Source organism: Stegostoma tigrinum, chromosome 19, assembly GCF_030684315.1.
Source record: "Stegostoma tigrinum isolate sSteTig4 chromosome 19, sSteTig4.hap1, whole genome shotgun sequence".
NCBI lineage: Eukaryota > Metazoa > Chordata > Chondrichthyes > Orectolobiformes > Stegostomatidae > Stegostoma > Stegostoma tigrinum.
The window spans coordinates 25051376-25066350 of NC_081372.1; the positions used below are offsets into that span (position 1 = coordinate 25051376).

General features: G+C 40.5%; 1 protein-coding gene across 5 annotated transcripts in view; it reads left to right on the top strand.

Moving 5' to 3' along the window:
- Window positions 1-4809, top strand: part of soga1 (suppressor of glucose, autophagy associated 1) — a 99936-nt gene extending 95127 nt beyond the window's left edge. For all 5 annotated transcript variants that reach the window (XM_048550203.2, XM_048550208.2, XM_048550205.2 and 2 more), the window contains one exon: window positions 1061-4809. In XM_048550203.2, coding sequence (XP_048406160.2) covers window positions 1061-1198 — 138 coding nt within the window. In that variant the 3' untranslated portion in view covers window positions 1199-4809. The remainder of the gene's footprint in view (window positions 1-1060) is intronic.
- Window positions 4810-14975: the final 10166 nt, after the last annotated feature.

Consider the following 14975-nt stretch of genomic DNA (forward strand, 5'->3'; position numbering starts at 1 on the left):
CTCCAACAGGCAGACTTCTTCCTGTTGAACCCTGCTTTCTGCTATGGTTTGGGGGAATCCCTCCAGCAGATGTCCCCCTCCTGTTAACCCTCATAAGAGCCGACCAGCCTGGCCCCAATGGAATGATCCCACTCATTTTCTAATTCACTTCCATCTCTGGGGACTGCCTGCAGTTCGGGCAGTGACCACCACTCCCTGTGGTGCTATCTTCACTCAAATTACATGGCTATCAACTTATAAGCAGCTCCTGAAGGTGGGCCTTCCTCGACGATGGGATTAGACCTTTCATTCTGAGTCATTTGATGGTTCAGAAGCTGTAAAATCAATTCAGGGCTTTGAAACCATATGAAAGTGGGCTCAACCTAGCTCTTTCAGCTGGTGGTCTGCTCTAGTGTCGCCATCTCCACATAAAGGTTTGGCCTTGGGTAAAAAGCAAATATAAACTAATGGGAAGGAAGAGTTTTCTGTTTGATGGCTGAAAGAGTCCCATGGAGAATGAGTTTTGACAATCTCAAACTTATTCCTAAAATATTGAAACTGTCCCTGCATTAGTACCAATTAACAATATTGCCAAGGAGCATGCAGGATGTCTACAATGGAAAGAGGTGAGAAAGGTCACAGTATGGGATTGTATATTTCCCAGTTGGGACATGCTGTATGTATATAGTGGAATGAGCTTTATTCTGTACCTGAGGATGTATGATGTTAAAACCGAATAACTGAATTGGGAGGCGTTGCTTTTCTCAGCACTAACATTCCTCATTGTAGTTACGCTAGTGATGTTGGCATTGCTTGACCAGTGTTTCTCTGTCTATTTGTTCCATCCAAGCATGAACACGTTTATTTTAGATGGGGAAAGTTCCCCTGCAGTAGCTGTAGAAGCATCGCATTTGCTTGTTTAATTACTTGGTTTATGACTGCAAATTTTAATTTGTGTAGAATTTCAATTGACACTTTAATGATTGTCTCCCAGTTATGCAAATATAGATATACATATGCAAGACGGAATTTGCTTTGCATTTAAGTATTCACATGGTATTTCATTCATGTTCTTGTGCAGGAAACATCGTGTGATTGTGCATCTCAATCACTCACCTCCTGCTTTCCATCCAGATCGTCGGTTCGCCATTCGTTATCACAGTGTAAATCACGATCTTTGCCTTCAGAGCCTAGCATGGCTGACGAAAAATCAGGCTGAATTGTGAACTCTGCCATGTACTGGGGCAAGAAAACAGCTTTATGTGGCTAAAATAATCTCTGCAACTTCTGCTTTCTCTGAGAGCATAAGTGAAATTTTCAGAGACATTAAAATAAAGTTCAGGTTTTATTGTCATGATCACTGTAGATTGAAAAGTGAAAAACTGTAGAGGCAAAGCAGACTGTTGAATGATCTTTATCAAGAAAATCTGATAAATTATAATGTGTAGGTGCTGGATCATTTCTGTAACAGCTGTACATAGATATTCATACAGCAGGAGTGTTAGGCTAGATTATCATAGATAACAGTCTCTACTTTAGTTAACATCCATCTCTATGCTGTTCTCTTCTGGCTTTCATTTGTGATCTGTGTATGTATCTGAGTCAAATGAGATGGATAAGACTTCATCGCTATCGTCATACTCCACAGACACCTTTAAGCTGGAATAAATATTTGTAGCACATGTTTCAAATTGCACATTAGGAAACTCAAAGATATCCCACACACAAATCACATAAAATTTAGTTATGTCTTGCCATTAAGCTAGAAATATCCTGTGGCATTGCTGTAAATATATCAGTATGGAAGATGAAATTGGACTTGAATGGAGAAGCTATATGGGTGGTATTACATCATTCACCTGCTGCTGTGCTTGTTATTCCATCGTATTGAAGTCAATAGGTCGAAATGTTTGGTGATGAATATATCTGGTGGCTAATTTGATACCAGTCATTTGTACCACTGCTCACGGCAGATTTCTAACTCGCGCTGGAAAGAGACTTGTAGGCAATGGTCCTGTAAATTTGTTTCCACTATATACAGCCTGGTCAGTGAATACTTGGCACTATTCATTTTCTTTGAGCAGCATTGCACTCTCATATGGTGTCTTTAAGGAAATACTTAGAAGTAGTCTGTGTAGTGCTTTGAGTTGTTCTGCAACTGTGCATAGCTTATCTGGAGCACTGCTTACAAGTTAATTAAATAATGTGATCATATCTGAGTTGGTTGCTTTGCAAGTTTGAAGTACTTCTCAGTTGCAGGCTGCAGGCCGTAGATTAGCTTTCTGTCTCATTTTGGAATTGTTTTTCGTCTGTAACTAAAGTATTTTTTTCTAGATAATAAAATTGAATTGGGAGTAAAATAAATTCCCACATTACTTCGACCTAAGAGCTTAGGGCACAAATAGGACCAATTGTGCATTATTCTGCCTGATGATAAACTCAACAGCAAACAATATCTTTCAAAGGAATACTGTTAAACTGGAAAAAGGAAAAATTAATGTTCCAGCTATAATAAGAATGAAACAGTCAGCTGTGTGCTACAAAACAGGACCACCTCTTGAAACTAAATTCATTTAAGGAAACCAAATGAACTTCATTTTTATTATTTAGAATGTTTGAACTATTTTGTGTTATTGCTTTGTGACATACTGTACATTGTGGGTTCCATGTATCAAATGAACTGTTTTGTAGGTTGTGCAATAATCAGTCATTGATGGCATTAAAGTTCTTGAAGGGGAAGGATAACCAGTGATGTCTACAGCCTTGAAATCTGACAGCACAACATCACTTCACAGGCATTTAAAACCCCAGAGTCCACAGTTTCGCAGGCAAGAAGCAAGTAGTCAGAACCAGAACCTGCTGCTGACATATTGGTGATGGCAAAAAAAAGGCACCAAGGATCCCTGCCTGAAGCAAGTGTTTCATATTTACATGTTCTTGTAATAGGTCTCATACCAGATTGAGGTCCCCTCTGCAGTGTTACAAAGTACTGGCTGTGTTTGGGATAGATTCAGGAAATCTGGGTCCATGTTCAGCTTGACAGTTGGACCTTACTTATCAGCCGCAAGTCACGTCCAAAAAGCTAATTGCTTCAGATGACTTGAATGGATATGTGGAGCTGGGGGGGGAGGAGTAGGTGTACTTTCCCTGTAGCCTACATTAAAACCATGCAGGCCACTGCTCCAGATTCTCTTTGCTGATGACCTGTCTGAGAATGTCTGTCAGGTGTTCACAGCTGATCATTTTAATGACTTTGAGGTGTGAGGTTCATTTCAGGAGCCTCCTCTGGGAGTGGAGATTCTTCAGATTTTATCCAGGACTTCCAGGTCACATACCTACCCTTTTGTTTTTGTTTCTCTCTTGTATTACCCTTAATTTTCTTTTAAAAGATCTAATTGAGTGAAATGGTTGCATAATTAGACTGTTTAGGGCACCAAATTTCAGCATTGTTACATTAGGAGAAAGATTGTACCTGCAAAATGCTGAAAAAACAAAATGAAAGCGTAAAGACATTTAGTGTCAGCTGACCTCCCACAAAATGCAGTGCAAGGATTTCCTCAGCTTCCCAAATGGGCTTGCTGTAGGCCTTGTCCCACTATAGTCATTGAAATGAGGCAGGAGCAAGGAAATGTTTTGCTGATTGTGTTTATGCTAGGCACCACAGATTTTCAAATGCAACCAATCCATTTCTCATTTGCAAAGCCAACTTTTGCATTTGATTATCTGTGTGGAGAGTCCCATTAGACTCCAAGGGCTCAACTGATGCAGTGGCTGGTTTAACAAATGGGCCGTGAAGCATTCACAGACATTCATTCTTAAAACTGCCTGAAGGCATTTTCATCTTTCGTTTTTGTGAGGCCAAGTTCTCCTTTCATCATAAAAACCCTTCAGAGTGCTGCCAAATCAGCTGCAACACACCCTGCCCACTGCCTTCCCACCACTTACACCTCCATTACTTCATTCCTCTTACTCCTGACCACTAGTTTTTTACTAGATGTTAATAACACCTCCTAGTCCCACCTCTGACAGCAGCACCAAACTGGAGCCACTGGATTCACAGCCCATTCTACATGACACTCCATATTTACTTCCACTAAGTTGAGAAGCACTGAATACTGCATTAGGCATTGTATTTTTACCAATCTAAAACTGCCTGTTTTGCACCGTCACCCAAGATTAATTTGTAGTCCTAAATCTTTGCAGTAGTGATGGATTGGGTGTCCAGTTGAATTTAGCAGCCTGGGGAAGTGAATTTATCCATCTGCTGTGGAACCTGTACAATATGCAGATCTGTTCCATCAGATTACTGTTCAGTTGAATGTTATCCCATTTTATTTATTGGTTATATTTGTCCTGTCCTATCTCCTCCCCTCCTCAGTATCCAAATGACCCACTATCACCATCTGTTAGAGAGACCAGAGTCTGTCCATTCTCTGCTTCTGATTTCCTTTCCTAAATTATCTACCAGTCTTCCTTTCTGCACTCGTCCCCACAACCATTTCCCCTCCTCTTTCTGTCCACCATTTTCCCTCTGTCAACTTTGTCTTTCCTGTGATATCACTGTCTGCCTTTTCACCTGGCTTCTGACCCTGTTCTTTTCTGTCTTCAGCTATATTCCTCTTTCCTGGTTTTTAAAATCTTTGCCCTTCATTACTCCCATCCACTCCAGCTTCTCCTGGTTACTGTCTCCCAACTGTTTCTCTTCCGCAGAGCATCAACCTCTGTACAAGTCTCACTTGCCTTCCTGGTCTGTGATCCTGTTGTTCTCCTTTTCCATTTTCCTCCCAACCTGTATTTTTTCCTTGAACACAGCAGGCCAAGCAGCATCTCAGGAGCACAAAAGCTGATGTTTCAGGCCTAGACCCTTCATCAGAGAGGGGGATGGGGAGAGGGAACTGGAATAAATAGGGAGAGAGGGGGAGGCAGACCGAAGATGGACCGAGGAGAAGATAGGTGGAGAGGAGAGTATAGGTGGGAAGGTGGGGAGGGGATAGGTCAGTCCGGGAAGGGGAGAGGTCGAGGAGGCGGGATGAGGTTAGTGGGTGGGAAATGGAAGTGCGGCTTGAGGTGGGAGGAGGGGATAGGTGAGGGGAAACACAGGTTAGGGTGGCGGGGACAAGCTAGGCAGGTTTTGGGATGCACTGGGGGGAGGGGAAGAGCTGGTCTGGTTTTGGGATGTGGTTATTGCGGGGGTGGGGTGTGAGGGATGTGTTGTAGGAAATGCGGGAGAGACGGTCTAGGGTGTTCTCGACCACTGCTGGGGGGAAGTTGCAGTCCTTGACGAACACATTTCCCGCAACACATCCCTCACACCCCGCCCCCGCAATAACCGCATCCCAAAGCCAGCCCAGCTTGTCCCCTAGCCCCAGCCCATCCCAAAACCAGCCCAGCTTATCCCCGCCACCCTAAACTGAGTTTCCTGTCACCTATCCCCTCCTCCCACCTCAAGCCACACCTCCATTTCCTACCTACTAACCTCATCCCGCCTCCTTGACCTGTCCGTCCTCCCTGGACTGACATATCCCCTCCCTACCACCCCACCTATACTGTCCTCTCCACCTATCTTCTTTTCTCTCCATCTTTGGTCCACCTCCCCCTCTCTCCCTATTTATTTCAGAACCCTCTCCCCATCCCACTCTCTGATGAAGGGTCTAGGCCCGAAACGTCAGCTTTTGTGCTCCTGAGATGCTGCTTGGCCTGCTGTGTTCATTCAGCTTCACACTTTGTTATCTTGAATTCTCCAGCATCTGCAGTTCCCATTATCTCTGTATTTTCTCCTTATTCTTTTATTTGCAGTCTCATATTCTATGTTTCAATCTTGCAATTATTCTTCCTGTATCAGCATCCTTTATTTCCTCTTCCCATCACCTGTTAAAATCTGGGTCCCTTTATTATTGTCTCTTCTGTAATTTGCTCCACCTCTACTTCATTTTAAATGACCTTCTTATCATCTTTACTGGCTTGATTCCCTTTCCAGATTTGTCTGTATTTTCCATTATTCCTCCCAGTCTGGCTCCCTTTCTCCCAATTGCCAATCTAGACATATCCGTACCCAATTCGCTACATCTGATTGCACTAACCTTCCCAATATAGCTTGGCTTGTCATTACTTCCCCCATTCTGTTTCTGTTTTCCCTTCCTATCCCAAAATGTCTTCCCTTCCTATCCCAAAATGTCTTCCCTTCCTATCCCAGTTACTATTTTGTCTTCTGCCCTCACTTCCATGCCCACATTTATCAATTTTTTTTATTTGCTTTCTCTGTCTATTTCTTTGCGGTTCTTTTTTCCAATACCCCTTTTAATCTGGCTCCTAGTTCCTATTTGTCTTTGCCTTTGCTATTTTTCATGATTTTCTTCTTCATTGCCCCTTCAAAATATGCCCTCCACCTGCCCCAATATTATCACTCCCAAACTGGTTTGCTTTGTCCATTATATTATAAGTCTTTTAGTTTCCCTCTTCTCCCTGTATGTGACTACATTATTTCAATTCTCTTCACAGTCTGTTTCTCACTTTGTTGACCATGTCCTCTGGCTGCCTGGCCCAACTTGCATTCCTTTTGTATACATTCCCACTTAGCTTCCTACTCTTGGTCGTCGTTTGAATATATATGTCTCTTTCCCCCATTCCCCTCACTTCCTTAACCATTGCTAGAAGTGACACAAAACCAGGTTATAGTCCACCAGATTTATTTAAAATCGCAGGCTTTCGTAGCGCAGCTCCTTCGTCAGCTGAAGTGGAAAGAATGCCTATGTGCCCCCTCCTGTATTTCAACTGACGTAGGAACAGCACCCCAAAAGTTTGTGATTTTAAATAGACCTGTTGGACTACAACCTGGTGTTGTGACTTCTGACATTGTCCACCCCAGTCCAACATCAGCATCTCCACATCGTTAACTGTGCTGTTAGCCCATTGTCTGCCCTTCTCCACTCCCCAGCCTCACCTCATCCCATAATGTCATCCTTCAATTTGCCCTTTTAGCTAAGTTTACCATGCCCTTCTGTTTTAGTTGTCCTGCCAATTTTTCTTCACACGCTGTCTTTGCCTTTCTTCCTTTTATTTTTCCCGATCTGGCTCTTATACTAAATTGGTTCCTTTCCCCCCCATTTCATCCAATCCAGCTTCTGTTACTCTTGTCTTTCTGTTTGGCTTCCCTTCTCACTGAAGCCAACTTGGCATCTTTTCCATTGCCCATTCCAACCAGGTTTCCCATTTCTGATCTTAATTTGTTTCACATACGGCACAGCTCACCCTGAAACTTGCATGTGTCTTTTTTCTGGAAATTTGTTTTCTTCGCCGTCTCATTTGAGATGGGTACATTATCAACAGAGTGTCTGCTTAGTTTTACTGCCAGATACCAGGAGTGACTTCGTGCTGGGGTTACTTGTGATTTTTCTTCTCCGCTGTGGGTTCCAAATGAATTTCCACCTGCTTTCAGCAGACCGCTTGGTGACAGTAAGGTATAGTTCTGGGGTTGCCCTGGAACAGCTCCAGAATTGTTCCTCAACTCCTTGAATGATGTGACTGAGCAGGCAGAAGAATTTCCCTTTTCCACATCATCAGGAAACTTTAAGAGGGTTGGAAGCTTTAAGGAAGCGCATTGACCCCCACCCCCCCCCCACCCCCAGTGAGAGATCTTTGCCGAACAGACATTTTCTAGTCTTATCATTCCTCTTAATTTGTTTTTCTTTGTTCTCCCTACTCTTCCCATCAGACAGCACGACTCAGTTTTCTTTCCAGACTCTCCACTGTAGCTTTGATTCTAAGTCTGCCATCTCCACTCACACTTTCTCCATCACACAGCGTCTCCATTTGACTCTGCTCTCAATATGAATTTCTATTCCATTGCACTTTTCTATCTGGCTCCCACTGAGATTATCTAGTCATCTTTTCAAGCTTTGCAAACAGTCTGTTTTCCTCCTGCAGTCAGGATTCCATCAAATCCCTCAAATTCTTTCTGCCTTCACCTTACTTCAGCTGTTTGAGCTCCATATGTTTAAAATGGCTCCCTTTATACTTATTCACCCATTCTATTTACCTGTGACTTCCATTGCCAGTCTCCTCCTCATAATTGGATTTTCGATAACGTTTGTAGTTTATCTTTTACCTGTTTGATTGTTCCAGGATTTCCATGATGGTTATCCGTGCCAAGCTGTTTCTCTCTGTGCTGATCTCCCCCATTTTAGCTTCCTTTGTCACTGTCTTTCCAAATTAATGATGGCAACCATCTGTCTTCTGTTGGTACTTTCCCTGTTATGACTTCCACTCTGAGCTCCTTATTATCAGCCTGAGCAATCCAGCTTCCCTGATGATTTCTGCTGCAACTGGTTTCCAGTGTCATTGCCTTACCATTTTATTTTCCATAGCCTGCCTTTCCCATTGCCACCCTATTAAACTTCCCTTGCCACTATTTTTCCTCTTCTGGGTCACTCCATGATCCCTCGTTATTGCCGCCTTTTCTGCTTTCCCATCATATTTACTCCATTCAATCTGACTTCTCTTGATTCTCCCTTTTAAAAGTCAGGCTCCTTTGACCAGTTACCCCACACCCCTGCACGAATGCCTCTGACTCATGATTTAGAATCGGGGAGAGATCTGACTGACTTAGCGGGATAGTTACCCAAGAAATACCAGATGGAAAAATCCTCATGTAATTCCTGGGTAATGAGACAACCGATCCTCTTGCTGCTACCCGCTGATCCGCCCCCTCAAAATCTCTGGCTCCCCCAACTGCCCATGCAATCAAGAGACCTGCCCAGACACACTCAGCCCACCAGATCCTCAAGATCGCTCCAACTTATCCCATCCCATTTTCATCGGCTCCCTGAATCTTCCTTCCCCATTGTCTGTCTGTCTGTTTTTCTACTCCATCCTAACTCTCCGACTCTTCTCCCCATTCTACCCCTAATTATATGATACTTTGCATCATTCCCCCTGCCCCAAATCCTCACTTTAACACCGCCCAACCCACCATTTGACACAATGGCTGGGCCTGCAGCCCAACTCCATCCCCAATCCTGACTGTCCGACTCCAATACACTGATACATAACCCACTGAAACTCAAACTGTTCTTGACCCTCTCCAACTGGATTTTACCCAACCTCACCATATTACCCAGGGTACGCTCTCACTCATTCAGTAGCACACTGAAAAGTTATTGAGATGACCCAAAACTTTTCATAGTGCTGGTGAATGAAGATTTAACAGAATACTGTGGCTAGTGGCAACATGGTGGCTCAGTGGTTAGCACTGCTGCCTCACAGCACCAGAAACCTGGGTTCGATCCCAACCTTAGGTGACTGTCTGTGTGAGTTTGCATATTCTCCCCCTGTCTGTGTGGGTTTACTCTCTCAGCCCAAAGATGTGCAGGCTAGGTGATTTGGCCATGCTACATTGCTCATAACATTCAGGGATGTGTGGATTATCGGTGGGTTGGTCGAGGTAGAATGCTGTGACGGTCGGTGTAGACTTGTTAGGCCGAAGGGATTCTGTGAAGTTCTAATACTGTAAACAGGGAGTGTAATTTAATTTCCTTTGATGATATTGTGCTACAAAGAAGGACTCTGTTATCAGGTATGGTTTACATTTCTGAACAGGCCATGTTTAGAATCCTGGCCAGAAGTGTAGAGCCTAGTTGTAGCATTTAAAAGGAGGGGGAATGGAAATCCAACAGTAATTGCCACTCCAGAAGATTCGAGCCATAGTCTTCTAAAAGAATTGATCCGATTGTGGTTCATAGAGTTGTACAGCACGAAGACAAACCCTTTGTCCATGCCAACAAGATATCCTAAATTAATCTCGTCCCAGTTCCCAGCATTTGGCCCATACCCCTCTAAATGCTTCCTATTCATGTACCCATCCAGTTGCCCTTTAAATGTTGAAATTGTACAAGCATCCCCCACTTCCTTTAGCTGCTCATTCCATATGTGCACCACCCTCTGCATGAAAAAGTTGCCTTAGGACCCTTTTAAATCTTTCCTCTCTCACCTTAAACCTATGCCTTCTGGTTTTGGACTTTCCTACCCTGGGAAATTAACCTTGGCTATTCACCCTATCCATACCTCTCATGATTTTATAAACTTTTATAAGATCACCCTCAGTTGATGACATTCCAGGGAAAATAACTTCAGCCTATACAGCCCCTCCCTATAGCTCAAACCCTCCAACACCAGCAACACCCTTTCAAGTTTCACAACATCTTTCCAATAGCAGGGAGACCAGAACTAAATGCAGTATTTCAAAAGTGTGCTAAGTCTGCCAGCTCCTATACACAATGCACTGACCAATAATGGCAAGCATACCAAATGCTTTCTTTACTTTCCTGTCTACCTGTAACTCTACCTTCAAAAACCAATGAACCTGCACCCTAAAGTCTCAGTTCGGAAACATTCCCCAGACCCTCCTATTAAGTGTATAAGTCCTGCCCCAATTTGTTTTACCAAAATGCAACATGGAAGATAGAACAATACAGTGCAGAACAGGCCCTTCGGCCCTCGATGTTGCCCCAACCTGTGAACTAATCTCAGCCTATCCCCCTACACTATCCCGTCATCATCCATCTGCTCATCCAACGACTGTTTAACACCTCATGTTTATCTAAATTAAACTCCATCTGCCACTTATGGGCTCACCTGATCGAGGTCCCGTTGTACTCTGTAATAACCTTGTTCGCTGTCCACTGCGCCACCAATTTGGTGTCATCTGCAAACTTACTAACCGTTCCTCTTATATTTACATTCAAATCATTTATATAAAGGACAAAAAGCAGCACCGATCCTCGCGTCACACCAATGGTCACAGGCAGTTTTGTATAATTTCAGAAACTCAGCATTGCCCAGTCAGCTTACCAGTGGTACCTTTGTATATTTTTTTTAAATGCATGACAAGAACCACTGTAAGTTGTTCACCAAATGTTCACTGATAAATCAAAAGCTGTTGTTTCAGTTGTGTGTTATTTAAGATTATATTTGTAGACCCATATAGGGAAGGACTCTATTATATTTAAACTTAGTTATGGAGTTTTGGATAACTTTTAAGAAATATGCATTCAACATTTTGGTAAAAAGGGCAGTTAGTTGAGACATTTTAAGATAATTTTACCTGATTAGAACAGGCCTAATAATCATAGCCTTTAGCAAACATTCTGACTCATTTTGCATATACCGTGTATTTGTTTTAGATGATATTTTAATTGACAGGTGACTGCGCATAGCCAAGAATATTGTTGGATAATAGAGCTGTGATTTAAATGACTAATGTGAGAAAGGTTGTACTACAAATCCTCTTAAAGCAGTGAGTCAGTATTAAGGTACGTGCTCTCTTCCATGAATCTATTACATGATTAAAAAGTTATTAATGTATATCAGTTTTATAAGCTTCATTGTTTTCTACGTCTTTGTCTTGTGTATATATGAAAGCTATTTAAACTCCAAAATATCTAGTCATTTTTGATTCTTGATATATTTAAGTTTTTTTTAACATTAGTATTTTTTAATTTTTGTAATGTAAGATTAGATTTTTAAATGTTTGTTTTTAGGTGACCTTTTAATATAAAAGTTCAACATATGTTTGTAAAAAAAAAACTTTTAATTATTTATACTGTCCATAGAAAATAAATTGTGTATAATAATGGAAAAAACATATCTAGGTATTTGTACTTAGTTTATGGATTACACAATGCAGGAGAGATAAAGGACCTTGGCATAGTCACAGTGGCTTATGGGTGAATTGCTTGCAAAATCTAAGTTATTGGAAATTACTATGGAAATATGTACGGATTATTTTTATTTTATGTAACATTTACAGGAGAATATAAAATACAATGAAATGCTGTTTTCTGTACTTTTTGAGTTTACATTTTTTAATGTATTTTTGAAGTTGTGTGGTATAAATCTCCAATAGAGACAATTTTAAGAACTTGATATTTGTTAATCCTGAAGGAAAAATGGAGGATTGGAGATACCTGTCATCGCAGTGTTTACACCAAAAGGGCAATAATTGTTTAGTAATTGTCGGAGGGGAGAAAAAACATAAGTGTAATTGATTTTTTTTTAAATGAATAATACCTGAAATAAATTTATATGTGAAACTGAATTAAAGGCACACCCAAAGGTCATTCTGGCCATGCTGGAGTTTAACAGTCTTTGTATGATGACACAGTACTTCACCTGCATGTTTTCGCTTGCACACTCGTTCACAATACCGAAACCCTGTCATCTCCTTGAGACAACATTGAAGCGAACAATGCGATTAATTTGAAACTGTCATTAGTCAATTTGTGGTAAATTATTTAAACTGCTTGTAAATATAAGACAGAACAAGCCTTGTTTGCAGAAACAGGTTAGAACTAATTTAACATTTTGCTGTAATTTCAAAAAAACAGTACAATATAACAAGGAAGTGTTTACAATTTGTTTAATATGTATTAATTGTTGTGTTCTGTTTGTGAAATTTGTGGTTGATGTTATTTTGCTGTCTTGAGAAAACATTGAAAAAGCATTCTTTCAAAAAAAAGAAAATAAATCTTTTAATCCGTGTATTTTGGAGTAGAATCTGAAGGGCAGCTGATTTTTAGCCATAAATATCTCGGCTCATGTAAAAAAAAGTTGTTAAATTCAAGGAGTTCACAGAACAAGAACTTATACTGATGTAATGTGTTTTCTTAATAAAATATCTCTGTTCAAATTCAGGTACATCTATGCACAGTTTATTTATCATTTAAATGCTGGAATCTTTTCTCCACGTAGTGGAGAAAAATGTCTTCCGTTAGCATGTTTTGGATGTTTCTTGCTGCAGTTTATTTCAAGAAGTATGATCCCCAGAAGTCTGGAGTCAGGAAATACCCTTTTAAAGGTTCATATCCAAAACACAAACATTTTACTCATTCTTAATTAGTTGTTATCATATTAAAACCTTAAATATTACAGGTACACCAGTCATTCTCCATTCCCATGCTAGAATATATATAAAGATATTTGTCATTGAAGTGACATGTTGAATTATTTTATTCTATCTTATTAGTGACTACTATGTTCCAGTCTAAATGAATTGTAGACTGTGGGAGTCAAAAGTGGTCTAAGCAATGCCCTAACACTAAGTACAAACTATTGGTCCCTCATCTGCACAGTTTGTTTATTCAGCAGGCTACAAGTAGTTCTGGTAAATTTAACATGTTGAGTACAGGCTTGTTTTAACACAAGAGGTTGCTGTTTTCGAATATCCTCATACTAAATCCTTTCAAATGTCCAACAGAGTTTTCATCACTTATCCAATTTATTTATGTAGATTCTTCATAAACAACAGTTGGTTTTTCTTATCACTTTTTCATGAAAATCGGTCAGGTAATTTAATTATAAACCCTGCAGGATAAACCACTCATTAATACCACTTCAGTCTACTCCTTGCCAAGAATCTTTAATTTCCTTGCTATTTATGCATCAGTTAGGGAGAATGCTAATTAAATCAATTCCAATATATACCTAATCCTGTGTAGTGATGGACTTAATGATCATAAACCAAGGAGCCTACATTCAAGCAGAATTGTGAAATGGCATCTCTCAAACCTAGTGAGAAATAGGCAATTCTGAGTCAAATAAACAGAACTTTTGACTCTGGTTTCAGTGCGTGGCCCGGAAATAGATCTTGTGATTTGAAATGGTAAATGCAGTGAAGCTGAAACGCTTTGAGAAATCTCAGAATAAAGAACTAATGAAGGATGCTTGTGTGTTGTGCATGATGCAACTGTTGCTGCTCTTGCAAAGGCAGCTTTAGAACAAAGGGATTATTTAACCTACTTCGATCAACAAGCCCAGGATTTCAGCCCTATTTTGAATGCAATCCAAAGTGTCATGCAAACAAAAAAAAATTGAAAATAAAGGCAAAGACACAGCTGAATCTTTCCTGAGGAAATGAACTCATCCAGATTATGTCACCATAGGAACCACAAGCTGCCTCTTCTAAATAGGTTGGAGTTGTTTCCTGTTATTTGGTAATTGCCTTGGAACTCCAAGTAGTATTTCTAAGATGTATTAACCTCTTAATACCACAATTTTTTTTTTAAAGAAGTCTGAATAACTTGTTGGTGTTTGGTGTCTGGTGCATATATAGCATATGACTGAGCAAAATTTCCCAATATTAATGTTATTCTGCTAATTTTTCTTTAAACATTTGACCTATTTTTTCTAAGCAATCTACTCACGAGATGCTATTACAAGCCTCTGGAGCAGGTGGGACTTGAACTCTCAGCCAAAGTTAGGGACGCTACCACTGTGTCATGAGCTCTTTTGCTGACTTTTAATGTACCTTGTTTAATGATTGTCAGCTGTGAAAGATTTCTAATTAGTAATATCTTGTTTTTCAGTAGTTTAAAAACTAAATTAAGTAATAGTAATCCATGTACTTTGTTCCAAAAACAGTCGTGGTTTATCACAAAGCAAAACGTGCTGAGTAACGTAATTGTAAAAGTAGTAAACTGGAAAGTTTCAAACATTTTAGTGAAATGGTATCTTAAACTTTTATGCCTCAGTATGAGATATTTGGAATTATTTTCTCCATTCTTATCTGAGTAAAGTTGCCTCAAAGTGCAACCTGCAGAAGAGTGAAGTCCATGTGGAATGTGCTGGCAATGCTCAGCACCCCTGGATTACACTGTTTCAGGGCAGTTCCCTATCGTCAAGTTTCTGCTAGTCTCTTTGCTTATGCTATCAAACCTGCTGCTGTTTCCAGCGTATTTACTTTTAATGTCAGATTTCCAGCATTTGTAGTATTATTCTCTTATGCTAGAGAGAAGCATGTCTGATGGGCAGGAGAAAGATTTTTAATGTTTAACTATTTTTAATCAACCTGTTCAGAAATGGTACAATGGGGTTCAAACTCAGGGTTTCTGACCCAGAGGCAGGAACACTACTACCACAAAAGCCCATTAACTTCATTCACGTTATTCTTCTGACATTGGTCATGTCCAAATAAAATGACCAGATGTTTTAAGACTGGAATTCAT